This window comes from Cataglyphis hispanica, chromosome 16, assembly GCF_021464435.1.
Source record: "Cataglyphis hispanica isolate Lineage 1 chromosome 16, ULB_Chis1_1.0, whole genome shotgun sequence".
Taxonomy (NCBI): domain Eukaryota; kingdom Metazoa; phylum Arthropoda; class Insecta; order Hymenoptera; family Formicidae; genus Cataglyphis; species Cataglyphis hispanica.
The window spans coordinates 5,587,161-5,613,040 of record NC_065969.1 but is presented as its reverse complement, the minus strand read 5'-3'; the positions used below and the strand labels follow the sequence as shown (position 1 = coordinate 5,613,040).

The window sequence follows — 25,880 nt, the reverse complement described above, 5'->3', positions numbered from 1 at the left end:
CTTGCATTGTTACAAACAGAGAAGGATTGGGAGGGAAGGAGGGGGAACAGACACTTTTTCCGGTGGTTGCCAGGAAATATCGATCTGCCCATAGGGACGGATGCTGTATTCTCAATGGCTGGTATAATATTTTATCTTCTCTTTCGGTGTCGCGGTGCGCCCTAAATAACTGGGATTTCGCTATCATCCTGAAGAAGCCAATGAACGCTTCTGCGGAAATATAGATTAATTCATAAAGCAAAATTGATTTATCGACGAGCTTATAGCACTTTGATGATACTGACGGGAAACAAAACAAATATATTCTTTCGTCTCTTTTACGGAATAAAAAAATGCCCCAAGAACTTGACTTTTATTTACAACGTCCATGCTTTTTAGTTGGCGAGGTTCGGTCTTTCTATTTAGTTTAAAATTTTGAGGGGATCGTGAAACGATCAATGATACAATTTTTTTTTTATTCAAGATCTTGAACAACATTTCGTCATTCCGGTCAAGTTGGAAATATGCGCGATACAAAAATAATTTTATAATCGACCAAATTTAGACACTTTTTTTCCGTATAATCTCCACAAACTTATCTTTTATAAAAATAAAAAATAAAAGAATAAATGTAGCATATTTAAAATTTGAGGAGAGATATTATTACTATTATTATTTTTGATCCCTACGAAAAGATAGATTCATAGAAAAAGTTAAGCAATATTTCTAGACAACTCTCTTTGGCATCGACTATAAAACACTATTAATGTCTCGAGAGTGTTTTATTACGCGATGTATTAACAATATTATTTTATAGCATTGCGCGTTAACACGAAATAATCGCTTCAATCAAACTTTTCCATAGATCGCCACCGGGCACTAGATATTGTGTCGACTTCGTAAAAATCATCGTTGAATTGCAGCGTCTTCATCAACGCGCGTTTGACACTTCTGCAGAGTTCGACATATCGCAACAAGTGTAACTTGAAGTCAAGATCGAGATCGTCCGTGTAATCGTTACAGATGTCGGTCAAAATCCCGAAGACGCGTTTCTTACGTAGACGATCGTCGTCGGAACGATCTGTGTACTTCTGCCAATTCTTGCCCGAAGATATCAGTCTCCTTGTGTTTTTCGCTCTCGACCTGCCAGATCGAGATTGCTTATGGTCATCTCTAACTCTTCCTCTCCAAGTGTACGACGATGACGCTCCGAGAGATTCATTGCTAGAATATTTAATCGGTGCTTGTCTGTGCGTCCTTTCACGTCGTTCGCATGCACGTCGCGCCTCCTTCCATCGATCTTGATTATGTATCCCTTCATAGACACGTTTATCGTCACGTGTCTCCTCTCGCTGTTTGCACGTGTAACGTTCGTGATATTTCGAGTCGTTTCCGGATACTTTGGTCGATTGCGAGGAGGTTGTTATACTTGTCCCATAATTTTTAAAGTCGCAAGGATTTCGGTTTTTTACGATATTTTGCTCAGTTCTTTTCTCTTTGTTACATCGATCGCTTCTGCTCAACACGTATTTTTTCATATCCTCGACTACTGTAGGAGTCAACAAATCGTAAGCAGTTTCGATCGAGCGGAAAGTTGACAAGGTCTCGCTGCCACCGATTATTCTACGATCGCGAAATTTCATCTCATCTTTACTCTCTTCTCTATGTCGATTTCTGCGGATTGACAGAATCATGTTCGAAGATTCACACGATGAGAGAGTACAGCTGTGTCTGCAGCAGTTACAAGTTGAGCACGAAGTTATGCTGTAATCCTACACAAAAATGGAACAAAAATTATTCTAACGTTTTAAAGATTATTTTAAAGCGTCAGAAATAAAAGGCAATTTAAAAATTAAATTTTAGTTTTAAGGATTCAATCTCATATATAAATAAAATCTTTTTAAATCATCTATTTTCTTCATAAAATGTACATATATACCTGTGTACATCTTCCGCTTGTCATCCCTCTCGTAGTATTTTCAGAGGATTCTTTGCTCCTCCATAAATTTCTCGATGCATTCGTCGTTTTGATTCCGTCGTTGAATAATATTTTTCTCAGTTTCCCGTGAATCAGACGCTTTATTCTGCCGACAGACCTGTCGACGGACTCGCGAAATTTTGTCATCACGAGTACTTTGGCATCATTATTCTTACGCGATGCTGTTCCACACTTGATCGCAGTGAAAGAAGTTACGCTGCGAAAATTACCATTTGATGAGCTTACGTAAAATTTTGACAATCTTGCGGACTTGTGAGATTTTTCAAATTCCTCTCGCCTATCGCTCGCAGTAAATTTACTCGTCGAGCGACAACATCGCGACGTATTGGACGTTGTGTCAAGATATTCTTCCATCGAGATATCGAGAGAATTTTTCGACAATTTAGTAAAATCTTTTATTTTATCGGAAACTTTTTTATTGCAAAGAATTTCAGGCCCTTTCTTCGGGTTCACCACGCGGATTCTGTCGCGTGTCTTTGTAGATGTGTGTCCATCGTCACCGGATGCCATCCAAATTACAGCTTGAGGATAACTCACATTCACGCTGATACCTTTCGATGACACCCGTAATCTGGGCGTTTGAACGGAACAATCATTCGCCAACAAATCATTCTCAGATGATACCCTCATCGGTTTGAAACAATACGCGCTGCAAGTTTCAAGATCATCCCGAGACGAAATATTATCGATGACGGTGATGTCTATAAAATCGTCTCCATGATTCGAGAAACAGCACGAGTCGCATCCAATTTCTGCCTTTGCCGAGCCATCGTCCTCCGACCGTTTATCGATCGCTCCGATATCATTGCACAAGAAACGATTGCAATTTAATTCCACCAATTGTTTGTCGTGCTCGGAATTTTGTACGAATGACACGATACTACATGTATTAACGTTGCAATCTTCGTCTTCCAAATTTGATTTTTCGTCCAACGAATGAGAACGATCGTGTTGCGAGAAATCATCCGGTTCTTTGTTGCCACAAATATTTTCCATCTCGTAATTCGTTTCGGCGAAATTCTCAGACAATAAACACACGCAACTCGCGTCGTCGATCAATCTCGTATTTGAGTCATCGTCGTTCGTCATTGTAATTGATATCTCCGCATCGTTTTGACAATCGATTTCTATCGAATCCGAGATCTTCTGACACTTTCTATTTATTTCCTTCAAATTATCATTGTGCGACGTTACGTCACATATTTCTTCGGCAATGTTTTCGCGAGATTTGTTACAGCAAAAGGTTGTAAGATCTTGAAGACACTTCGGAACACATTCCGTAATCGTGAATGTAATTGCTTCTTTGTTTTCATTTCCAGTCTCGTCTCGTGATATATTTATCGCCGTGTCTTTTACGTTTCGATTCGATTGTGAACAGCATGTGTCATCCAACTCTTGACTTTCTTCATCGATACATGTAAGTATATCGTTATCGTGATCGTTGCATCGTTCACAACACTTCGATTCTTTCGCATCCGTACTCAGCTTTGATTTACGAATCGAGATGGCGGAATTCCGTAGAATCGTACGTCTACGAACATTTTGACATATCGGTATCCTGGCGACGAATAAGCATTTATTGTCGTTACCGTTTTTCAATCTGAAGCGGATATATCCGGGATATATCTCGCAATTGAGATACAATATCTTCGTGAACTTGACATCTAATTTATCGAGAATATCGTTGAGACACGAGCAGACGTTGTACACGCTGATTAGAAATTTTCGCTTCATCACTATGAAGCAAGATTCCATTAAAGACGGATCGGCATCGAATATTCGCCCAATCAAATCGCTCGGCTTGCAAGGTAAGACCAAGTGTGTGACGATAGATCTTAAATATGTTGGACAGCTGCAATCCTCTGGATACATCTTACGGACGATCATCTTTAATCTCTTACAAACGCTCTGTATCTTCGCGGATTCGGCATCGCAAGGTTCCTCGTTGACAGATTCGACGATCTTATCATCATTTTGCGACATCATTGCGTTGTGTGTAAAATCATCTTCTGTTTGCTGTCGAAGATCATGATTTGCATCGATAATCTGTCGATATATCGATTGACAATCCGATGTTGTTGGTTGCTCGATATTTTTTTTACAATAAAGATCGTGCGTGGTTAATTCGATAGCTTTTTTACACCTGGCCGATTCTTTCGCGTCGCAAGGCGATATCGTCACGTTGCTTGAATTCGCGTTACAATTCACCACAGTATGAGGATTCCTATATGAATGAAGCTCGGCATAATTTTTTTTTTACACGATAATAGGCGAATAATGATATCAAACGCTCGTTTTATTTCAATGTGAGCATATAAATTTTCAATTAAATTAGAATTTTATTATAATGACTAAATGCGTCTGCAAATAGTCAGGACAGTCGTGTCGAGAGATGCATGTGATTTTTAAGATTATAACAATTCACACATACGTAATGTAATCGTGATCCGCTCGATAATACTTCTCGTTGACAAAGTTCCATACGTTCAGGTTTCGCAAGATATTGTCCTCGATTCCCAGCGCGTCAAGTTCGCGACAAATTTTATTCAGTCTATAATGCAGAGTAATAGAATCCAGGAAGCTGGTAACCAAGTCTTCTTTCACTACACGTTTGACGGTACTTCTTATCGTTTTCTCCATCGTTCCGATATCGTATTCGGCCGCTTTAATTAAAGGATCTCTCCAAGTGGCTATCGTGTCGATGAATTTCTTGAAATATGGAAATTGTATCGCCCATCGAGAATCCCTGCTGTATACGAACTCTTCCAACAAGCAATGAATTCTGTATTCCAAGCTGGGCACGAAGATCTCTCGAATCTTGTCGAGATAAGGCCCATATGTCTCTAAATCAAATGCCGCATTTTGTCTTGTACATGAATTTGTCTAAAATATAAGAGACATGAGAGAAGAGTTTTATATTTTCTCTCTATATAACATAAAAAATATGTGTAATAAACTGTAAAATATCACTTATAAAATTGTATATATATATATATATATATATATATATAAATTTTATATTTTTACTACAGCACCATGTTTTACAGTTTGATACATAAAATATTAAATTTTATATCTTATCATATATTTATTGTTTAATTATTTAATTTAAATAATTGAACTATTTATATAAGCAATATTTTCATTACCGATAATGTTTCTTCGTTCCTAAACGATACACATAGCTGGTCGTCTGTCATGATAAGAGATAAAAATTTTGTACACAATTATAATGTATTAAAATTTTATAACAATTTTCTACGTATATGTCTTAAACAATCTCTAGATATTGCCTGTACAATAGGCATTCTAAATAATAAACAACAAATGTATGTACAACCTCTAGAAATGTCACTATCAATTCCTTCCTCTGATATCTTGAAGATAGGTTTGATAAAAAATTGTGCCAGCTGACTAAATTTCTTTTCTATATTCACAGTTTTATATCCGTACAAACATGTATATAACACATTTTTTCGCGTAATAAGCAAGATATTTCGTATTTCTAATATCACATAATAATGTCCCCAATGCGCGCGCTCGACTCTTATTTCATTTTTAAGACCGGCTGACGCAATTATACAAGACAATTTGTCGCGTATTGCCTTCAGTTAAACTGCTTAACTTCGTTATTACCGCACGGCTCGCTAAATATGCTAATATGCTCGCTATTAAGAGCAGTATATATGTATTACATAAAAATCTTAAAATAGAAGGAAGAGAGTAAAAAGCGAAAAAAACCTTTAATAAAATTAATGTAAATCTTACGGATAAATTTACAGTTCGAATGGCTCTAAAAATCAAAAATTAAAAAATTTAATTTTTTTACAATAAAATAGAATATTAAAAAAAAAAATCCTCTTTTTAAATAAAATGAGCTTTATATTATTTCTCTACGATAAAAAGGCAATCTGTACTTTCTCTCTCTCCCTCCCTCTCTCTCGCAGGCTGCGCATTCGACATCCCATATTATCCGCGATAAGAGTACGCGATGCTTGACGCATGTTGATATCGGTGGCATCGCCGCGCGCGCCGGGGTGACCAGCAGCGAAATATACAAAAGCTCCCTCGGGGAGCCAAGATGGGAAGGGAAATGGAGATCTCGAGGAGACGAAGGGCGCGCGACAGAGAGAGGTTCGTCCGAAAATTCTGCGATACGGTACGAGACAGCCGTAACCCATTCACGTAGCGGCCTCCGGGCGGGGATCAATACTCGTGACGGCGAGAGAGCGTAACAACCCCACGCAGTGCCGACCACGCACGCGGCACACCGCTTTTCTTCCTCCACAACCCCCTTTCCCCAATCGCGCCGACAGAGGAATTCCGAGATGCCCGACGCCAGAGGAACATCCTTTTCAGAATCGCGATTCGTTGCACGATATTAAGGAGATTTTGGGTCGACTTTTTATCTATTTATATATTAATAATAAAAAGAAAAATAATAAAACAAATTAAACAACTATTAACTATTTTTAGAGCAATTAATTGTTTGGAGATAAATTCTTCATCTTTGACTATGCAATCTAGAATTGCATTAAATGACGATAGTCGTCTTTGAATATGCAATCGCTGCAAGAGCTATTGTCGAATTGCAGCTTTGGAATAAACTGATGTGTTCGAGATGTGCAGAACTGTTGTAGTTATCGCGCGCAAATGTCACCACATAATAGTAAATAAATCCGGAAATCTAAATAAAGAACATCAAAACATATCGTCGATAGCAGGTTCCATCATCGATCCGTCCGTGCATGAAATATCGTGCCTACGATAAGCACGGTTGGTTGATTCCGCGCGATCCTACTTCCGGTTACGTTATATTATCAATCTCATGATTCGTCGTACGATATCCGTAAGCGTTATACTGTGTGTGAAAATAAAAAATGAAGGCAACGTGTTATCCGTTCACGGACATTCCTTGGAATAATTCGATATCGAAGATGCAATTTACGCGAATATAATTCCGATTGTGTGCAGGAATCTTCGGCATCGGGACACAAGGACTTTTCTTCGAAGCAAAGATTTGTCGGTCGGATGTACGTTGGGAAATCACACGGAATTTTAAGGAATATTCCGATACTTCGTCTCTCAGCTGACACGTTCGACAAATTGTTATGATACATTTACCAATCATGATAAATGTCATATCGCGCGCACAAATCTGGACAGAAAATGCTCTATTGACAGATCAAAGGAAAATTGGACCGCCGAAAATTTTGGGAAAAAAAAATTCCGTTTTTAATCGTCATGTAAATATTAAGACAGAATGATAAAGATTGGATAATGTTGATCATTTCATATGTCGTATAACGTAACCGACTGAAGAAGTTATTCCCAGTCACCCAATATATATATTAATTCTTATCATTTTATCAATCATTATTCGTTAAAGAAAAGCGTACTGAAATTTTCGGATAATGTGATAAGAAGCAATTTAAGAATATTTTAGAGGATAGATCATCGTGATAAATATAATCAATCCGCAGAGAAGTACAAGGGAAAATTTGATTTTGAAAATTGAGTTGTCGGCACGCAATGCGCAACCGACTAATGGACGTTTGTACGCGACCGTAACAACAAGGGAAGGATCTTTTGATCTTCCATTTTCCCTCCCCTGCACTTGTATTTAAACCCTCCTATATATAACCGATACGCTTAATGAAAGTGTCGGCTTGATAAACGACCGTTACTGTATTTGTTCGCTAAACTTTTATAAAATTTGGTACTTTTTATTTTTTTCTAACTTTATACATATTGACAAAGAAATTTTGTGAGAGATACTTATATTATGACGGAACAAGAGATGTAGAGAAGGAGGAGTAATAAATCCGCAAATATATGACTCTGAAATTTTCTATGAACTTTGTTATTCATATTTTTATCATTCTCTCTTCTTCGATCTGTATTTTTATTTTCTGCTACAACATCCAAGCAAAGAAAAAAATATCCCATATTTCATATAATTTAATATTTTATGAATTAAAAATCAGAAAAATATTTCTCTATGTCCTTTTTATTGCTCTCAAAGTATTAATTTGAGATATTAATTAGGTTTTTTCCTTTGCATTCTCGTATATTGTAAAAAAATTGTTACATAAAACAACATGTATTCGAGTCAATTCGTAGTGATATTAGTATGTGATTAATATGCGAAGTGAAAACGTGACGTAGTTGGGGAAACAAGATTATTCACTTTCCGAAAAGAATGTCACTACGAGAAGAAATTACATTTTTTATAACGTTAACTCGCCCCTCATGACCGCGTGAAACAAAACGACCTTGTACTTTATATACTTTATAGCCGCACGACAGGACTTCAGGATCTACGAGAGTTGTGGCTTTTATATCGGATTATCCAAACGACGTGTCCTGCACACAAATCACATTTGCGTAACCGTTGCTCATGAATGCCATTTAGATAAGCGAATAACAGGTACATACATTGTTAATTAATCGGATAATTCTGCATGAAAGAAAGATATTATTATACAAATTGCAAAATGTAAACGTATTTTTAAATTACGTGTAAAATAAAAGAAAATATTGCCAGTAATAAAGAAGATTCAGAGAGAAATGGCGCAATTAGCATATCAAACAGAATTTTAACTTTTATATCCCTTCGACTTATCCGCAAAAATATCGTTATGAGATTCGCCTCGAGCTATTGATGCTGAATAAAAAATGAGATATATCCTATATTATATACAGAAATTAAGTTATATTTAAATCAATTTCTTTTTAAAAGAAATTTACATTTTATACGATATAAAAAAGTTGACAGCGCATTCAGTATATAGCTAAAGTCTTGTATCAATGACATTCACCAGCGTTCCGCTTCTATTGCTACCAAAAGATAGCCCCATTTCCGAACCACGTGACGCACATCGGTCACGTCGAGTGACCTTTGGCAGCGGCCCGATTCTGCAAATGTGAGGATTGGCTGGCAAGAGAGGATCGGGCCGTAGGCGACGCGACGTAACACGTCGTTGAAACGTGGTCGTAAACGAGGGGAAAACGACGACGACGATGGGAAAAAGGGTAAAATCAATACTATGGTACCCGCGGGGACCGCGAACGGCGCTCGTCGCGACGACGAGGAGGAGGAGATATGCGTGTGCGTGTACAGCTGGATCGCGAAGACCGGCGCGGCATCTCTCCTCCAGGATATCTGGTCCACGTCGGGCTGCCCTTGTCATCCCGAGCCACTTGTCGACCGGTCAACCGGTGAGTTTAATATCGTGCGAGAGAAAGAAATGGACCATCCCCTCCTCGTCTTCCTTAAAAAACATATCTGCATAATTGAAGCAAAAATCTACTCTAAGAGAATCTATCACGGGAGAAACTCGTCATATAAATAAGATAAATTCTCAACTCTCTCACAATTGTCAACGTTACGATATGCGATGATAATAATATAGTTAAAAACAATATGAATTAAAAAATTTTTTTTATATAAACAAGATATTGGTGATGTTTTACGTGATGTTCTCATTTCAGGTGTGCGTCCACCATCATGCCGTATTATATTTTCCTCCTGTCGCTTTTGTTCGCTGTCGCTACAGAGGCGAACGTCTATTTGCCCTCGATCAAGGTAATTATCAGAGCAGTCCTATATGTAAAAAAAGGATGAATTAAAATCAATCAAGAATTTAGTTCTGAAACAAAACACCTTCAAAATCAAAAAGTGATTTAAAAGTTCTGGATTTTTATTCTTCCCTTTGAAAAATCATATAGTATATCGTTATTGTATATTAATTAAAAACAAGGATATGCAAATCCACATCTTAATTCTAAAAAGATTTTTGATAGTCTCTAATTATTAGTTTTTTTTCTACAAATTAAAATGAATAAAAGTATGTAAATGAGAGCCAATTGTATGGTCTTCAAGCCAATCGATTTCAAAGAAAAGTAAATTTCTCTTCCCTTTAATTCATCCGTGCGGAGCATTCGAAGAGCGACTAATTATTCGAATGTCCTCAGGAGGAGAATCTGTTGACCGACGCCCTTCTTCGAGAACTAATCAATCAGATGGGAAATGACCTCGCCAACGCAGCCGACACATATCTGGAATATCCGGAGAAAGTCAAGGAACTTCCCGTAGAGTTGCCGGCTGATTACGATGGCATAGACACGCTGAATCCGAATCCGAGTATACGGGATCAGGAGTACCTACGACACAGCACGCTGTGGAGTCATCAACGTATTAATAACAATAATAATAAAGGCAATGATAGACACAGGATTCAATCGACCAGTCTGAAAGGGATCAAGGACGAGAAGACGGAAAATCCTTTACCGGCTTATTGCACTCCTCCGAATCCCTGTCCAGTTGGATACACGAGTGAGCAAAATAAAATTTATTTTTAATAACAATTAGACGAGATTCGAGATGATAGACGTTAGAATTTTTCGATTGTAAGGATTCTACTCTATATACACGTATCTTAGATTTACATTAAATATTCCCTCCTCTTTTTCCGCCTTTTTATCTTTAATAAACCTCAATATTTTAAAAAATTCTTGAAAATATTTCTGTTCTCTCTTAAAAAAATACTTCTTCTTTTCTTTTATTAGAAGAAAGTAAAACAAAAAATATATGTTTTAAAATTTACAGCTGAGAATAATTGTCTCATCAATTTCGAGAACACTGCGGCTTTTAGTCGCGATTATCAGAGTGCACAGGATTGCATGTGCGACACGGAACACATGTTAGAATGCTCTAGCGATACCGAAAATAACAATGGTCTATCAAACGTGCAAATTTCGAATTCCGATATCGATCAAATCGTCGAACAATTCCAGGTCGACAAATTTCAGGTAACCGATGCTACCGCGTATATTAATTTCTGCGAATCTAATCAGTCGGAAAAATTAAATGTTATCTACACGTAGAAAAGAGAAATATGAATATTAAAATTATGTTAACTTTTCTTTCAGGAAGAGAACCCGTTTTTTCAAGGGGAGAAATTACCGATAGCTGCGAAGAAAGGTATACACGTGGTTGATTAATCAGAAACTGTAAACAAACGATCGCTCGAGGGGAAAATGAAAACATATACCATAAACTTTTTCATTAAAGTTCATAAAGTTTCGAATGTATACTGAAAGAAATTGAAAATCTAAAACCAAACTTTTAATTTTGACATAAATAGTCAAACTCATAATAGTTGTAAACGATTCACCTATCAAATAATAAACAAAATACACGCATTTACGCAGCGTTAAAGCGTTAAACATTGTGAAATATTGTACGTTTTCCAAAAGTCTGATGATGTACACGAACGAAATTCTTAAATGGACCATGGCTCTTTATCGGTTAACATTAAATTATATGTATATACATATATATACAGATACATTTTCTTCTCATACAGCTGTTAACATGTATAGAAATTTTATCAGATACATATAATTATATAAACGTATATACATTTTAACGTTATAAAATCTACAGTTTCATACAAGTTTCATTCAGTTTAGTGACAATTTTTCGGCACATATTGATATTTTCAATCCATGAGAATGCATAAAAGTGTTTTGTGAGATTTGCAAAGTTTGAAAATACTTTGCAATATTTATAAAACATTTCCTATATTCAATAGCGATTGAATACTCCATTAAACTTTACATATCCAAATATTCAAATTATACATGAAGGAATTTTATTATTATGTAAATGTCAACATATAAAATAATCCTGGTATAGTAAAAACTTTATAAATGGTATATATGTGCATTATTCTGTTTGTCAAGTATTATTTTGATATAATATATCCATATATAACAATGTTCATTTTCCTTATTATCTTTGAAATATATATATTTTAACAATAAACAAAAAGCGTGTGTTCTTTTAATTTTAATTAGTAAATCCTAATCATAATTAGTAAAATATGCAAAAAAAATATGTACAATTGTATATACTAAATTTGTAGCCAAAAATAATAATTTCAAATATTTTCTAACATAATTTTATCTCTAAATTATAAATTGCGTATATTACATTATAGAATCGCAGAATATAAAACACATCAATTACACATGCTCATCTTATATAATTATATAAAAAGTGTACAAACGTACAAAATATAAATTCTTTTTTTCATCTCATAGAAATTTTTAAATATATTAGGTACCTAGTATATATGTCATACAATTAACTTTTATATATTTATATCATATTTGTTTATAACAGCATTTTTGTTCTATATATAAACAGATTACATCTTTCTGAATTGCATTAATACTGGATATATAAAATTCAATGCACTTTTTAGTTCGGATCTATTTTTTGCTCCTGTAAAATATCACACTAATTTATATAAAATAAATAACTTACCTCTTTTATAAAATATCTCACTTTGTAGTGTCTTTCGTTCTCTACAAAATATTACGTGATAAAATATTTAGACATACCTGTTAATACAACTTTACCATTCACAAATATCAGTAACACTACTCTAGGATTTAATATTCTGTATATCAGGCCTGGATATAATTCTGGCTCATAGCTGCAGAACTGAGCGTGCTCCCGATACAAACCCTCCAGTTTAATTGGAAATTTTACATCACATGTTGCAACAATATTTTGTACTTTGAAAGAGGAGAACTTTACCTGTAGAAATACAAAAACGTATGGTGTGGTAATTAAAAACTTAAGATTATTTGTACATAAGAAAAAATTTTTGTGAATATGGCTTACAGGGAACCCAAGTTTTTGAATAATTCTGGCAAACTTTCTTGCTGCCAAAAGTGAATCGTCCTCACTTCTTGCACCAGTGCATACCAATTTTCCTGAGCTAAAGATTAATGCTGTCGCTCTAGGATTCCGTATTCTCATTATCAGTCCGGTAAACCTTGCTGGATTATATTCAGAATTCCTCGTTCTTATGTTAATATAAGTGAGTTTCAATTCTGTCTGTAAGTTAACTGTTGAGACTACATTTCTGCAAAAATAATACAAAAATCAACTTTAAGGAATGATATTACACATAATGCATAGCGAGACGAGTATCACAATATGTATGCAATGTAAACATTCAAGACTCACTGTAGGCAAGGCTCCCAAACGTCCTTTGCACTGTTAGCTGGTGTCATTGGGCACATCGTCGATTGTGGATTAATATTTTGCGATGTGCTTGGTCTTGGCACATTGGTCTACAAATGAAATTTATATTATTTTAGAAATTTCACACATGTAGTGTGATGTATTTTATAGCTTACCGATAACGGCGGAGCCATGGATCCATCTTCGCACGCATTTTTCGCTGGATTATTGAGCAATCTTTTTAATTCGTTGTCTTCGTGCACGACTTGTGTCATTTTTCACGAGACCGACGTTACACAAGCACTCCAGTATATTTACACGTGCTTGAACCGACGCAAAAAATTGTCTAACCTCACACACACTGGAAACCAACTGTTAATTGATTATGTTGAATAGCCACACTGCCTCTGTGCTGCGTGACCTGCCACAATATGCGCAGAACGCTCATGCGCATCTGGATTTTATATTGAATATGGCGATAATATATTTGATTTATAAAGGATTCATAATTGCATATAATATTCTGATATCTAATAAAAGAATATGTCTTTTTAGAGTCTGCAGTATTTAATGACAATTTGACCTCTAAAAAAGAAATTTTTTTATATTAAAAATCGTAGATTTTATGCAAGATTCGACATTCTAAATTTTTCAAGACATTTTTCGACATTCTAAATTTTTCTTCTTTTATTTAATCCATGAAAATTTATATTTTTGTCGAATAAACTATCTTTAGACTTAAGATTTTAAGAGTGACTGTAATTCAGTTTTTGAATTTTTAATTAGTACTATCTCTTATCTGATTATATTCGTTGGATATATTGCTAATATTTTAGAATTTCAATGTTTATAGTTCGCGGATTACCGAAGTTGATATTCACACGATGTTGGTGATTCGAGCCGCAAATATATTCCGAAATTTATTAGGAAAGTATTAGGCGAACATGATGAGATAGGAGGTAACGCTAACTGAATCTAAAATTACCGACGGAATAATTTCATCGACTGTCGATACTGTAATATACTACTTGCAAATAATAACTGTGTCACCTTTTTCCTGATATATTCTCCTAATACTTTTCAACGGTCGATAAATTGTGGTTGAAAACTTTGCTAGTTGTGCTACCTCCAACTCGATCATATATTCCTGTTACTTTCCTAATATTTCAGAATATGTTTCCAGCGAAGAATAGAGAAACTTTGCTAATTTGTGCTACCTCCAACTCGATCATGTATTCCTGTTACTTTCTTAATATTTCAGAATATGTTTCCAGCGAAGAATTGAGAAACTTTGCTAGTTTGTGCTACCTCCAACTCGATCATGTATTCCTGTTACTTTCCTAATATTTCAGAATATGTTTCCAGCGAAGAATTGAGAAACTTTGCTAGTTTGTGCTACCTCCAACTCGATCATGTATTCCTGTTACTTTCCTAATATTTCAGAATATGTTTCCAGCAAAGAATAGAGAAACTTTGCTAGTTTGTGCTACCTCCAACTCGATCATATATTCCTGTTATTTTCCTAATGTTTCAGAATATATTTCCAGCGAAGAACTGTAAATTATCAATATGAGCAAATAATATATATGTCACTTCTTTACTCATATATTCTCCTAATAGTTTCCGACTGTCGATAATTTATTAGTGTTTTGTGCCACCTCTTTCCTGATATACTTTCCTATTACTTTTCAACGGTCGATAAATTGTGGTTGAAAACTTTGCTAGTTGTGCTACCTCCAACTCGATCATGTATTCCTGTTACTTTCCTAATATTTCAGAATACGTTTCCAGTGACGAACTGTTGAAATGTCGGCAATTAGAGAACATTTAAAATCTGTAATATTATTAAAATATTTAAAAAATATAATAAAATAAAATAAAAGATGGATATTAAAATTAAAATTCAAAAACCGCAAAGCATCACTGATATTTAAAACCTAAAACTTTAAACTGTTTAAAATTTAATTGTTTAAAATTTAATTTTTTTAAATTGATAAAGCAAAAAAAATATTATTAGATATAAGACGGAGCGCAAATAAAATCTTCAAGAGCATTACAATATCAAAAACTCTAACATTATTATTATTATTTTCTTTCTTTCGTTTACATAGTATATAATTATAATTAAAAAAAAATAAGCAATAAGATCAGTGCTGCTACAATTAAAGATGCTTAATTAAAATTTAGCATATATAAATTCTAAGGTATAAATTAAAAAATATATTGTTAACAATATAATAATCATGAAATAGTTTAATTTTAATATTTGTTTAAATTTATTCAATGATACATATGATTAATTAATATAATATCATGATAATATAATATCATAATAAATATATTATTATATTAATATATTCATAATATTAACTTATTCAATTAAATGTGATTTAAAAATTTAATATAAATATAATCTTAAAGCCATTAAATCGTTGTTAATTTTTACATGTACGCACATATGCATTAAAATTTATATTAATTTATATTATAAATACAATACAATATATTTCCAAATATTATAATATAATACTTAAATAAATAATATTGTAAATAATATTTAAAATTTAAATCTCTCTTTTAAACGACATCATAAACATACCAGTTCTTTTTTTACTTGAATGTTTCTTATTAGAGTCTTTCAAGATTATTATTTACATTCACACAGCTGCTACTTTGAATTTAGTAAATAAAACGTATCAAAAGTCATTCAACGTTAAATACAATTAAGTTAAAAGTCATATGTTTTGATAAAAACCAACTGAAATAACATGTTTTTTTTCTGTAATGAAAATGTCTTATAAAAAGACTTAAGGATGTATGTGACATATATCGAAATACTAACAAAAGCATTAAAATTTCATAGATTGTTCTACTATTTCTTCTGAACATTTGCAAAAACTAAGCACAATTCTTTTAATGGTTTAGAAGTTATTTTAATTTAAAGTTACTATTGATTCTTATGGAAAATCACGTATTGTAGCAATTTTGACAAAGAAATTTTGACAACAAATTTGACAAAGAAAAAATATTACCAATAAAATAAAAATTTTTACATATATTAAGAAAATTCTAATAAATATTTGTGCAAAACTTGATTTAGATCCATTAATTCGTTTAAAAGTTATTTACTAAAAAAATGTAAAAAAATATTATCTGTCTCGTTTTCTCTTTCTGCAAATTACTCATTTTTCATTGTTTTTTACAGTTGATTTCAGAGGATATTTACAATCAAAAATTTTTGCCATAAATTAGGAAAAATATTAATTACAATTATTTTCTTTTAGGAAGACGTCAAAATCCATATTATTTTGTAATACTTTAATTTTTTTCATAACCCGAATTTATTTTTTTAATTTTTTAAACAGTATAAAAGTAAGAAACATGTTTTCTTTTTAATTTTGACAATTTTTGGCTATTATTGTACATCCACAACATCCTTAATCATATATAATATTAATAATGTAAATATAATGTAAAACATGCATTAAAATACATATTGTAGTATAAATATACAAGTCTCTTATAATAAAGACATATTTTAGATACCTTTAGTTAATTATCACCATTATTAATATTTAATCATCATTATTGTACATTTTAATCATTACGCTGTTATCGTATGTTTATCTTTTTTTCTCATTTAACTCATATGTTACATAATTAAGTCTGTGTCCATTTTTTCATACCTATCTCAAGCATCATGCGTTTATTTACCGTCAAAAATGTGACCAGCTGTTCGCCGAGGTCATAAACAGATATGAATTAAATATAAAAGGGAACAGAAATTCTTGTCTTTATTCTCGGTTTTATTTTCGACCTGGCTCGTATTAATTGTCAAATATGTTGCCGTTAGCGATTTTCTTGTTTGTCGGCGTTCTCGCGCCACGTAAGTGAAACTAAATCGTATAATTTGATAAAATATTATTTTCGTTATTGTTGTTTTTGATAAATATTTTGTTCATATCTTACTACTTTCATCAAATGTCCTAAAATCATATATGTATTTATGAGAGCTATATACATATAATATACCGCAATTTACAGAGACGTTCGCTGATGAACCTGAGGCGATTGTCGGTGGTACGCCTGCCGCACCAGGCGAATTCAAATATCAAGTCTCCTTGCGTTATCAAGGTTCACATGTCTGCGGCGGTTCCATCATTGGTCCTACCAAGATATTGACTGCTGCTCACTGCGTAGATTTCATAAGAATTATTAGCCAATTAGTAATTGTTACTGGAACTATCGATTACTATACAGGAGAAGTGCATGCCGTGCAATCCATTCGAATAAATCCGTGTTATGACGGCAAACAAAGTAGTGCTTGGAAGTGTGATGTCGCTGTGATCACTGTAAGTCGATATATTACAAAATATATTTTGGTCCAGTAATTTCTTCCTCATTTTGTTGCTTTTATTTCAATTATTTATTTATCTGTTTTTATCCTTTCAGCTTCAAAAACCAATTCAATACAATCAATATCAAGCTCCCATTGCCCTTGCCACATCCCAGCCAGCTCTCGGTACGGTATTTACTTTGGCCGGATGGGGCATGACAAAAGCAAATGGACCAACTTCGCGATATCTTCTGAAGATGAACCAGTCCTTTGTACCACTGAATCAATGCCAGCAGGCACACCGTGGTATGCCTATGAGTAACAGTCACTTATGCACTTTGAACCGTCGTGGAATTGGTGCTTGCCAGGTGAGTATCCAGTAAAGTCCATCATTGAATATGAAAATAATCTCTTATATTCTGGTAGATGATTAATCCATTAGTTTTTATGACTGTTGAAAATGGTTACGAAATTAAGTTATATAAAAAATTAATGAAAATGTTTCTTTGCATTTTTTAGGGTGACAGTGGTGGTCCTCTGGTCGCTAACGGCGTACAATATGGTATTACCTCTTGGGTTGCTCCATGCGCTCTTGGTCAACCAGATGTCTATACCAACGTCGCTAATTTCTACAGCTTCATTATATCAGCATAGGCAGACACATCTTGGCACGATATGAGGCATAAACTAACATAAACCTATCCGATTTATCATTTAAGTTCATGCACCGAAAGAATATGTTATTGCGATGTCAAAATGCACACAATTGCATCAATTGCATCTTAAAAATCAAAGAAACTTATGTATTTTGAATGTTAATAAATAAACATTATGATTAAATCTAACAGATTGATATTTCTTTAATAAATGTATAAAATGCCTATAAAAATTTTTATTAAGAAAAAATATAATATAATTTAATTTTTTAATAAGAATTAAAATATATGCGCGTACATAATAGAATTTAATTTAATAAAAAAAAGCTTTTTTAATGTTTGCTCAATTATTAATTCCACAAAATGATTAATTACAAAATTTTTTTTGTAGTTCCTAAAATTTATATACATAACAGAAATCACATATTTGTACCTTTATTAAAACTGGATGTACAATAGGTGTAGTAAGCTTTATAATATAAGTTTAACCTTCTTTAAAATATGACATAGTTTCCTATCAAAACTATTTCCCGCGCTGCCTAAATCTCTAATCTCTAACAATAAACTTTAACGAGCTTAAACCAGCTGACCAGATCCCAGCTCTTGAAGCTTAAAACTTAAAAATCGGTTATTATTCAACCGATATAATTTTAAAGGCTAAAGATTTATTACACTTATTATCCGGCCAAAAGAGTAACAGAAAAAGAGAAAAATATAAAGAATGTTTAAATTGTGTTCTTTGTAGTAAAAAAAAATTTGTTCTTTACCAGTCATTTATTAAATTCATTATTTCAATTTATGTTATTGGTTAATAATTTATTCAGCCAAATACATTATTTTTAAATTTTTTGATATTTAATCCAGATTAATAATTGATTCTGCAATTATGATAGAGATATATTTCAATTATATATCTCTTCAATTATTATCATTATTATATTTAATCATTACATCATTATTAATATATGTTTTAACATTCTTTCTCATTAACTTCATATGTCATGTAATTAAGACAGCAATCTTTAATTATCTCATATTTGCCTCATCAAAATGCAAAATAGAGACGTCATTGCGTTTATTTACTGTAATAAATGTAGACAGCTGTTCGCCGAAATCAAACACAGAGATGAATCCAATATAAAAAGGAAACAGAAAGAGTTGTCTTCATTCTCAATTTTATTTTCGACTTGGCTTCTATTAATTATCCAGCATGTTGCCATTAGCGGTTTTCGTGTTGATCGGCGTTTTCACGCAACGTAAGTAAAGCCACATTGTATTAGAGTTCAATAAAATATAATACTTTTTTCACTTTTGCTTTTAATAAACATTTTGTGTTCAGCTTTCTTATTTATCAACTACTCTAAAATCATACGTATCTGTCGCTTTGTAAGAGCCACATATAATTGTCACATACATTGATTTTTAGAGACGTTCGCTGACGAACCTGAGGCGATTGTCGGCGGTACTCCTGCCTCATTAGGTGAATTCCCATGGCAATGCTCCTTGAATTTAAATGGCCGACATTTCTGCGGCGGTTCTATCATTGCTAATAACAAGATATTGACCGCTGCGCACTGCGTACATGGCTCTGTAAGAGCACCTTATAATAATTTCCGTATTCTCTGCGGAACCATTGATCCTACTAGAGGACAATTCTACGCTGTGCAAAATGTTCGAGAACATCCAAATTACAAGGACGGTGCGGCATATTCTTGGGAAAATGATATCGCTGTGATCACAGTAAGACAATATATTATAATAACATAATTTGATCAAAGAGTTTCTTCCCCATTTTGTTTCTTCTATTTCAATCACTCATTTATCTATTTTCATCGTTTCAGCTCAAAACGCCAATTCAATTCAATCAATATCAATCTCCTATCGCTTTGGCCGACTCTGTGCCAGCTCCTGGTACGCTGACTATTTTGTCTGGATGGGGTCTGACAAGCGCAAAGGGACCGCCCGCACGGACTCTTCTAAAAATGCATCAAAATGTGGTCTCGCAGACTCAATGTCGGCAGAGCCACTATGGTGCGACTTTGACTAACTCTCACTTGTGCGCGTACAATCGTCGTGGAATTGGTGCTTGTATGGTAAGGAATTAATAACATTTGTTAAATATATATTTGTCGAGAATAATTTCCTTTACCTTGATGAATAATCTGCTATAACTTGTACAATTCAATTGTTACAAGATAAAATAAAATAAAAAATTAACACATTTTTCTATATTTCTTAGGGTGACAGTGGTGGCCCTTTGGTAGCTAATGGCAAGCAAGTCGGCGTTGTCTCTTGGTCTCAACCTTGTGCTGTTGGTGTACCTGATGTCTATACCAATGTCTATCATCATCTCTATTTTATTCAATCGTCGTAAGCAGACAAGCACGGCATTATAAGACTATTTGATTTGTTATACATTAAAAGAACATATTGTTGCTTTGAATTAAATAGTATATAATCTCCTTGCATTGTCAAATGGACATGAGTCAGTTGCATCTTGAAAATAAAGCAAATTTTTATGTATTCCTAATAATACAAATAAACGCTACAATTAAATCTATTTGAATAATCTCTTTCTTTGATAAACAATGCGCTGCTAATAACACATGATTTTTCTTAATTAAATATAATTAATTAAATATAATTATATTTCTACACAAAAAAATTAATAAATAAAGAAAATAAATTTCTATCTTATAAAATATAATATTTTAATTTATTTTTTTAAATGATGTACAAAAAATAACAATTATTGATTTTAAACTGTGTTGATTTCAAAGATTATTTATTATATTAATATTCTTATTTTACATCAGATTAATATAATTAATATTTTTAATATGATTAATATCTTTTTCGCACTTTTTTTCTATAAATTAATATTTTTGTAATGATAAATATTAAAATAAGTATCATATATATATATATATATATATATATATATATATATATATAAAAGAAATATTTATGTACAAATCTTTGGAAACAACCAGTTGATTGATTATTTCATATTTCAAATTATTATTATTTTCTAAATTAGAAAAAAAATTTTAATCTAGAAGAAATAATTGCCAATCTTCCATTTATAAATATAATGTTACGCACATATATCGATCAAACACATCAAATGACACACGTTACAATGTATGTTCAGGTTACAAAAAACGTCTGTTAACAGTCAAAAATATATTTAATACATTAATAAAATAATAAGCTATATTTTATCGGTAAGTATGCGACTTTGTCTTTAATAAAAATATCATCATTATATATTTTATTCTATGAATATATCTTATAGATATTTCCATCGCAGACATGAACATTCCTAACAGCAAAGAAGTGGAACAACAAATTCAAGTTGTTCCTTTTATAAATCATTCGGAATCGAAGAGAAAATTTGATCAATTTGATGTAAATTACGGTAAAGAACTGCAATTCCCAATACTTGGTTGTCATTATCAACTTCCTGATTTGCCAACGAGTTATGTACCATCCACGATCTTAGATACGTCTCTATTGCATGTAAGATTCAATGATATATCTAAAGGGATTATATTAACTAATTATATTAAATTTTATCTCTCAACCAACATCTTTATTAACAAAAAATATATTTATAGATTCCTGTTTACGCTCATTTGAAAGTATACGACTTGAAGCCTGTGCGACTACCGGAGATCCCAAGCATTTTATCGGCGTTACATTTGCAATTATCGTAAGTGTATCTCGCGCACTCTTTCCCTCTAAGTATCACAAGATATAACAAGATATAACATATTTGATTTGTAGAGAGAACACTGTACCGAGTAAGTCCTCGAAAGAAATGTCATCGACTGCGTGCAGTGAGAATAAGTGAGGAAGACAGAGTATTCACTTTTTGCAGCGTCCGCGATAGTACAAGAAGTATGCATAAAAAGTGATGAAATCGTAAAATCATATGAATATTTCGTTTCAATAATAATGATAAATGTAGAATCAGATATCAAAAAATATATATTAAAGCAATATTATTTCTGTAAGATCACTTAATTATTTTTCATCTTCGATTCTTTTCTTTTTTCTAATACAAATATCAGTCTTTATCATCTGTCATTCTTTTTCATCTTCCTATCATATTTTTTGTTAGATAATTTTGATTATTCTAAACCACAATATTATCCTTGTTACGACATAAGATATACAAACTTTGCGTTTCAATTTTAAGAAAAAGCAAACTTTTGTCTCTTTATATCCATTGGTTGCTTGGCCGAGAACCGAAAACATGGTGGCCATGAAAGGATGTGAAAAGACAGCTGTTTGCTACGTTAGGTTATATTCAATGAAGTGATTTTTTTCATAAGTACAAATATCGGTTCATCGCTATCGGCTCAGACGAGGAGATAGTAACAACATGCGACAATGAAGAGACTCAACGAATTTCTCGCGACTTGCGTCGTATTGCAATACTTTTGCCATGTGTGCACTACACATTTGCTCATAAACGTCAAAAATCAGGTACGATAATATATATAACCGCGCACCTCTATCAATAATAAACAATACAAATACCACTGTTTTACGCAAAACTTTAATAAAAAAATATCATCTCTTTCCGATAATTAATTATTATAGGAGTGTATTTTTCGAATTAATCTTTAATATTCTTTGACATAAGGATATTTTTTCTACAACAAATTGATCTAGACTTTAAAGGAATAATATTATTATTAATATTAAATAAACTATACTTTATTTACAGGGTGGTGATATTCTTTTAGAAACAATCTCATCTAATGTTACGGAAGATTCGATTACTCTAGAATTCCAACGTTCCGATGGCACGCTAGTCACACAACTCATTGATTTTAAAAATGTAAGTGTTTCTTAAATATAAAATGAATTTTCTGATAAATTATTGTTAAAAACTGTATGTTCTTTATTGATCACATAAATTATAGGAAGTTCAAGTTATAAAAGCTTTAGTACTCGGTGAAGAGGAACGCGGACAAAATCAATATCAAGTCATGTGTTTTGTGAATCATTTTTATAAAGTAGATTTTATATCATCTGACGCAATGTCTAAACTGCGTCAGAAAAATCCAGGCACTGTACGTGTAGCAGAAGAAGACAGAGGTCATGTCAATTATACAATGGACTTATTTCTGGATGTATCTCAATCTAAAGAGATCTCTAAGCATGTTGCTACACTTTGCACGGAAGCAGCTGGATCAACTTATACTAGGAATGATGATATAAAACAGTGGATTCAAAGACCAGGTAATTATCTGTCAAATTAATATAGTACTGTTAGTCTTACATTTGTATATTATAAATTAGATAATAATTAACTGTAAAGCTATCATGTAATGTTTATGATATTGCGAAGGTTCTTCAGAAGAGTTACTCATGGCAGCTGTATATAACTTTACAACTGTGTCACAATCAGGCACAAATGACACAAGATCACTATTGGTCTCCAAATGCGCTGACACATCAAATCTCTGGGCATCTTGCACATGTTCTTTGGAGTTATGTATTGGTTGGTATCCGTGTGGTCTAAAATTCTGCAAAGGAAAGTCTGATGGCAAGAAAATAGCTAGCACTTATCGATGTGGTATAAAAACCTGTAAGAAATGTTTTATATTTTCATATTATTCTAAAATGAAACAGAATTGCTTGTGGGATGAATGACATATAAGGACACTGTAGATTGAAATTTTTAATATGAATTGAAAATATTAATGCATGCACTATAATAGAAAAGAAACTGGAAAAGAGAATAAGAGAATTATGTCAGGAACAAATGAAACACAAAAAAGTTCTCGAGAATATTATAAGTAGTTAGAATATCAAACAATTTGGAGAAGAACAAACTAAGACTTCTAATATTCCATTATTACATATATATAATGTGAATTTATGTATATATTAATAATTTTTTGTATTTTTTTCCATGGCAGAAATACGAACTAATTTTAATTTCTAACAATTTTCTTTGCAAAAAATAATTTGAATATAAAAAATCATTGTTATATATTTTTTTTAATTTTAGATTATATAATTATTATTAAAACCAAAGCAAATCAAGCAAAAATATTTTTGCATTAGATTTATATACTGGGTCTCTGGGAAAAAATGTATAACAATAAATATATAAGTCATATTCTGAAAGAATTTGTGGTAAGAAGATACAAAATAATTTTTATTGTATCTTTTCTCTGATGGAAGTTATGTCAAATACATAATTTATATAATTTATATATGATTTATATAATTTATATAATTATGTAGATATATATTTTACTGTAAGAATGGATATTTGTAACATTTTTCCATATTCACAAGAATGGATATTTTTTCACTTAAATGTATCGGAATTTTGGTGTTCAATACATTCCAAGATTTGTAATAAAATATGTTAATATGTTATTTCTAATTCTACTTTTGTAGAATTAATCTTTCTCTATAGAAAATTTAGAAAATGCAAATAATATCCACAGATAGAGATATATACATAGAACATTGTTTCCTGTGATCAATCACTATATATTCCAAAAGATTTCTATAAATATGTTTTTATTTTCATTAAATTTATTTAACACACATTCCCGATAATTGTTATTTATACCTACGACAAGAGTGATGCCATTCCAGTAATAATATCTAATTTCGATTTGCACATCTAGAATATTCTCCATATTATTCTCTATATATGTTACAAATAATCCATTCAAAAATTTAGAAATATTTTATTTAATTTCTTGAACAAACAGAAATATGAACATAATTTATACGTAGAGTTTTATATGCATGATTTGTAAAGCTGCCATTTATACATTGTACATGTGTACATTATAAGTTCTAATTGTGTAGATATTATATGCAGGCACATATGCAGAGACATACAAATAACGATAAAACGTAAATATCTAACAGGTCTGATCTAAGAATGTACATATAAATTCTTGTATTAATAGTTGAAATAATTGTACAGTCAATATAAGATTTGCAGCATTGTATGTATGTGTATATGCAAGACTTTATAAGAATATTATTAAATCATACTTTAATATTAATATTAATTGATACTTTGAATATCAACAATCTGTAACAAATGTCTTTGCCTGTTTGAATGAGAGATTATTTAATGAATCATTGTGAATAAGACTGCAAAATCTGTCCATTTAATGTTTAATGGTTAAACTATTATGCTCTCTAAGCATAAAAATCTATACATTGTATACATTGCATTTATAATAAGAAAGAAATTATTCAAATACGGGAGAATACAATGTGAGAATACAATTATGTATACTTACGCTTGAAATCCGACATTTGCGAAACATTTATAATAAATATCTAGCGGTATTTGGTGTCATTTAGTTACACAGCATTTATGATGATGCAAAAATAGAAGACGCAAAAGTGTAATAAATCAAAACATTTATGACACATTATATTGATAACAGAGCTGGGATTAGGCAAATAAGATTCTAATAATCGAATTTATTACTAATCAATTTAAAAAGTTATTAAGTGACAAAGTAATGATTAAAAAATGTTACATAATTTTCAGATAAAGAAACAACTTTTAAAAAACTATAACTTCAAATGAAAAAACCTTTGTTAATAAAACATTCATTTTTCATTTCTTTGTTTAGATTATTAAAATCTCAATTCTGCTATGGATGCTTGATAATTTGCATTAGATAACATTGGCATCATTTATATATACCATAAATATTGCAATAGTAAAGCAACATGTAAACATCGCACAATTTTGTTAAATAGATATGTAAATCAATGGGGATTAATACATAAAACATGTAAGTACAGAATAAATTTGTGAATATATAAAATAATATTACTATTTGTACAGAAATATGT

The 25,880-nt window shown here is 32.1% G+C and overlaps 5 protein-coding genes and 1 pseudogene across 9 annotated transcripts in view; 4 read left to right on the top strand and 2 right to left on the bottom strand.

The window, feature by feature from the left end:
- Positions 1–755: 755 nt before the first annotated feature.
- Positions 756–5,178, bottom strand: LOC126855733 (uncharacterized). Its single transcript, XM_050603596.1, has 4 exons — positions 5,128–5,178; positions 4,410–4,861; positions 1,919–4,202; positions 756–1,751 (listed from the first exon to the last, which is right to left on the bottom strand). The coding sequence occupies exons 1-4, from the start codon at positions 5,176–5,178 to the stop codon at positions 825–827; spliced, it is 3,714 nt and encodes a 1,237-aa protein (XP_050459553.1). The 3' UTR covers positions 756–824.
- A 2,575-nt stretch (positions 5,179–7,753) lies between these two features.
- Positions 7,754–25,880, top strand: part of LOC126855677 (uncharacterized) — a 168,776-nt gene continuing 150,649 nt past the window's right edge. For 2 of the 3 annotated variants that reach the window (XR_007688279.1, XR_007688280.1), the window contains exons 1-5: positions 7,754–9,199; positions 9,473–9,566; positions 9,956–10,316; positions 10,590–10,792; positions 10,913–11,053. Coding sequence is in view for 1 of the 3 variants with exons in the window: in XM_050603535.1 (XP_050459492.1) it covers positions 9,084–9,199; positions 9,473–9,566; positions 9,956–10,316; positions 10,590–10,792; positions 10,913–10,984 (846 nt within the window). In the remaining 2 variants the exon portion in view is untranslated. Of the gene's footprint in view, positions 9,200–9,472; positions 9,567–9,955; positions 10,317–10,589; positions 10,793–10,912; positions 11,697–25,880 lie in introns of those variants that run through there. The other variant, XM_050603535.1, reaches the window with a different exon arrangement.
- Positions 12,043–13,439, bottom strand: LOC126855680 (uncharacterized). 2 transcript variants are annotated; one of them, XM_050603543.1, is made up of 5 exons: positions 13,199–13,439; positions 13,026–13,132; positions 12,678–12,921; positions 12,392–12,590; positions 12,043–12,272 (listed from the first exon to the last, which is right to left on the bottom strand). In XM_050603543.1, the coding sequence occupies exons 1-5, from the start codon at positions 13,295–13,297 to the stop codon at positions 12,196–12,198; spliced, it is 726 nt and encodes a 241-aa protein (XP_050459500.1). In that variant the 5' UTR covers positions 13,298–13,439; the 3' UTR covers positions 12,043–12,195. The 2 variants fall into 2 exon arrangements, with proteins under 2 accessions (XP_050459500.1, XP_050459501.1); XM_050603544.1 differs by having other exon boundaries at positions 12,128–12,269; positions 12,388–12,590.
- Positions 16,773–20,574, top strand: LOC126855732 (transmembrane protease serine 9-like). The gene is made up of 9 exons (XM_050603595.1): positions 16,773–16,908; positions 17,067–17,374; positions 17,475–17,726; positions 17,878–18,006; positions 18,474–18,478; positions 19,224–19,270; positions 19,441–19,754; positions 19,856–20,107; positions 20,254–20,574. The coding sequence occupies exons 1-9, from the start codon at positions 16,863–16,865 to the stop codon at positions 20,386–20,388; spliced, it is 1,488 nt and encodes a 495-aa protein (XP_050459552.1). The 5' UTR covers positions 16,773–16,862; the 3' UTR covers positions 20,389–20,574.
- On the top strand, positions 21,330–21,934 carry LOC126855731 (uncharacterized; annotated as a pseudogene).
- Positions 21,804–25,845, top strand: LOC126855678 (out at first protein). 2 transcript variants are annotated; one of them, XM_050603538.1, is made up of 5 exons: positions 21,804–21,917; positions 22,355–22,508; positions 22,753–22,866; positions 22,952–23,270; positions 23,380–25,845. In XM_050603538.1, exons 2-5 carry the CDS (start codon positions 22,413–22,415, stop codon positions 23,682–23,684), a joined length of 834 nt encoding a protein of 277 aa, XP_050459495.1. In that variant the 5' UTR covers positions 21,804–21,917; positions 22,355–22,412; the 3' UTR covers positions 23,685–25,845. The 2 variants fall into 2 exon arrangements, with proteins under 2 accessions (XP_050459495.1, XP_050459493.1); XM_050603536.1 differs by lacking the exon at positions 21,804–21,917 and having other exon boundaries at positions 22,268–22,508.

Excerpts from the sequence above, each read along its gene's own strand:
- LOC126855733 (XM_050603596.1), bottom strand. The coding sequence starts at position 5,178 with ATGACAGACGACCAGCTATGTGTATCGTTTAGGAACGAAGAAACATTA. Across the intron at positions 4,862-5,127 it reads GGAACGAAGAAACATTATCG|ACAAATTCATGTACAAGACA; the intron begins GTAATGAAAATA and ends CTTATATTTTAG. Across the intron at positions 4,203-4,409 it reads GCGGATCACGATTACATTAC|GAATCCTCATACTGTGGTGA; the intron begins GTATGTGTGAAT and ends TCATTCATATAG.
- LOC126855680 (XM_050603543.1), bottom strand. The coding sequence starts at position 13,297 with ATGACACAAGTCGTGCACGAAGACAACGAATTAAAAAGATTGCTCAAT. Across the intron at positions 12,591-12,677 it reads TTCAAAAACTTGGGTTCCCT|GTAAAGTTCTCCTCTTTCAA; the intron begins GTAAGCCATATT and ends GTATTTCTACAG. Across the intron at positions 12,273-12,391 it reads TGGTAAAGTTGTATTAACAG|GAGCAAAAAATAGATCCGAA; the intron begins GTATGTCTAAAT and ends GATATTTTACAG.
- LOC126855732 (XM_050603595.1), top strand. The coding sequence starts at position 16,863 with ATGTTGCCGTTAGCGATTTTCTTGTTTGTCGGCGTTCTCGCGCCAC. Across the intron at positions 19,271-19,440 it reads GATCGGCGTTTTCACGCAAC|AGACGTTCGCTGACGAACCT; the intron begins GTAAGTAAAGCC and ends ATTGATTTTTAG. Across the intron at positions 19,755-19,855 it reads ATGATATCGCTGTGATCACA|CTCAAAACGCCAATTCAATT; the intron begins GTAAGACAATAT and ends TCATCGTTTCAG.
- LOC126855678 (XM_050603538.1), top strand. The coding sequence starts at position 22,413 with ATGAAGAGACTCAACGAATTTCTCGCGACTTGCGTCGTATTGCAATAC. Across the intron at positions 22,867-22,951 it reads AACTCATTGATTTTAAAAAT|GAAGTTCAAGTTATAAAAGC; the intron begins GTAAGTGTTTCT and ends CATAAATTATAG. Across the intron at positions 23,271-23,379 it reads ACAGTGGATTCAAAGACCAG|GTTCTTCAGAAGAGTTACTC; the intron begins GTAATTATCTGT and ends GATATTGCGAAG.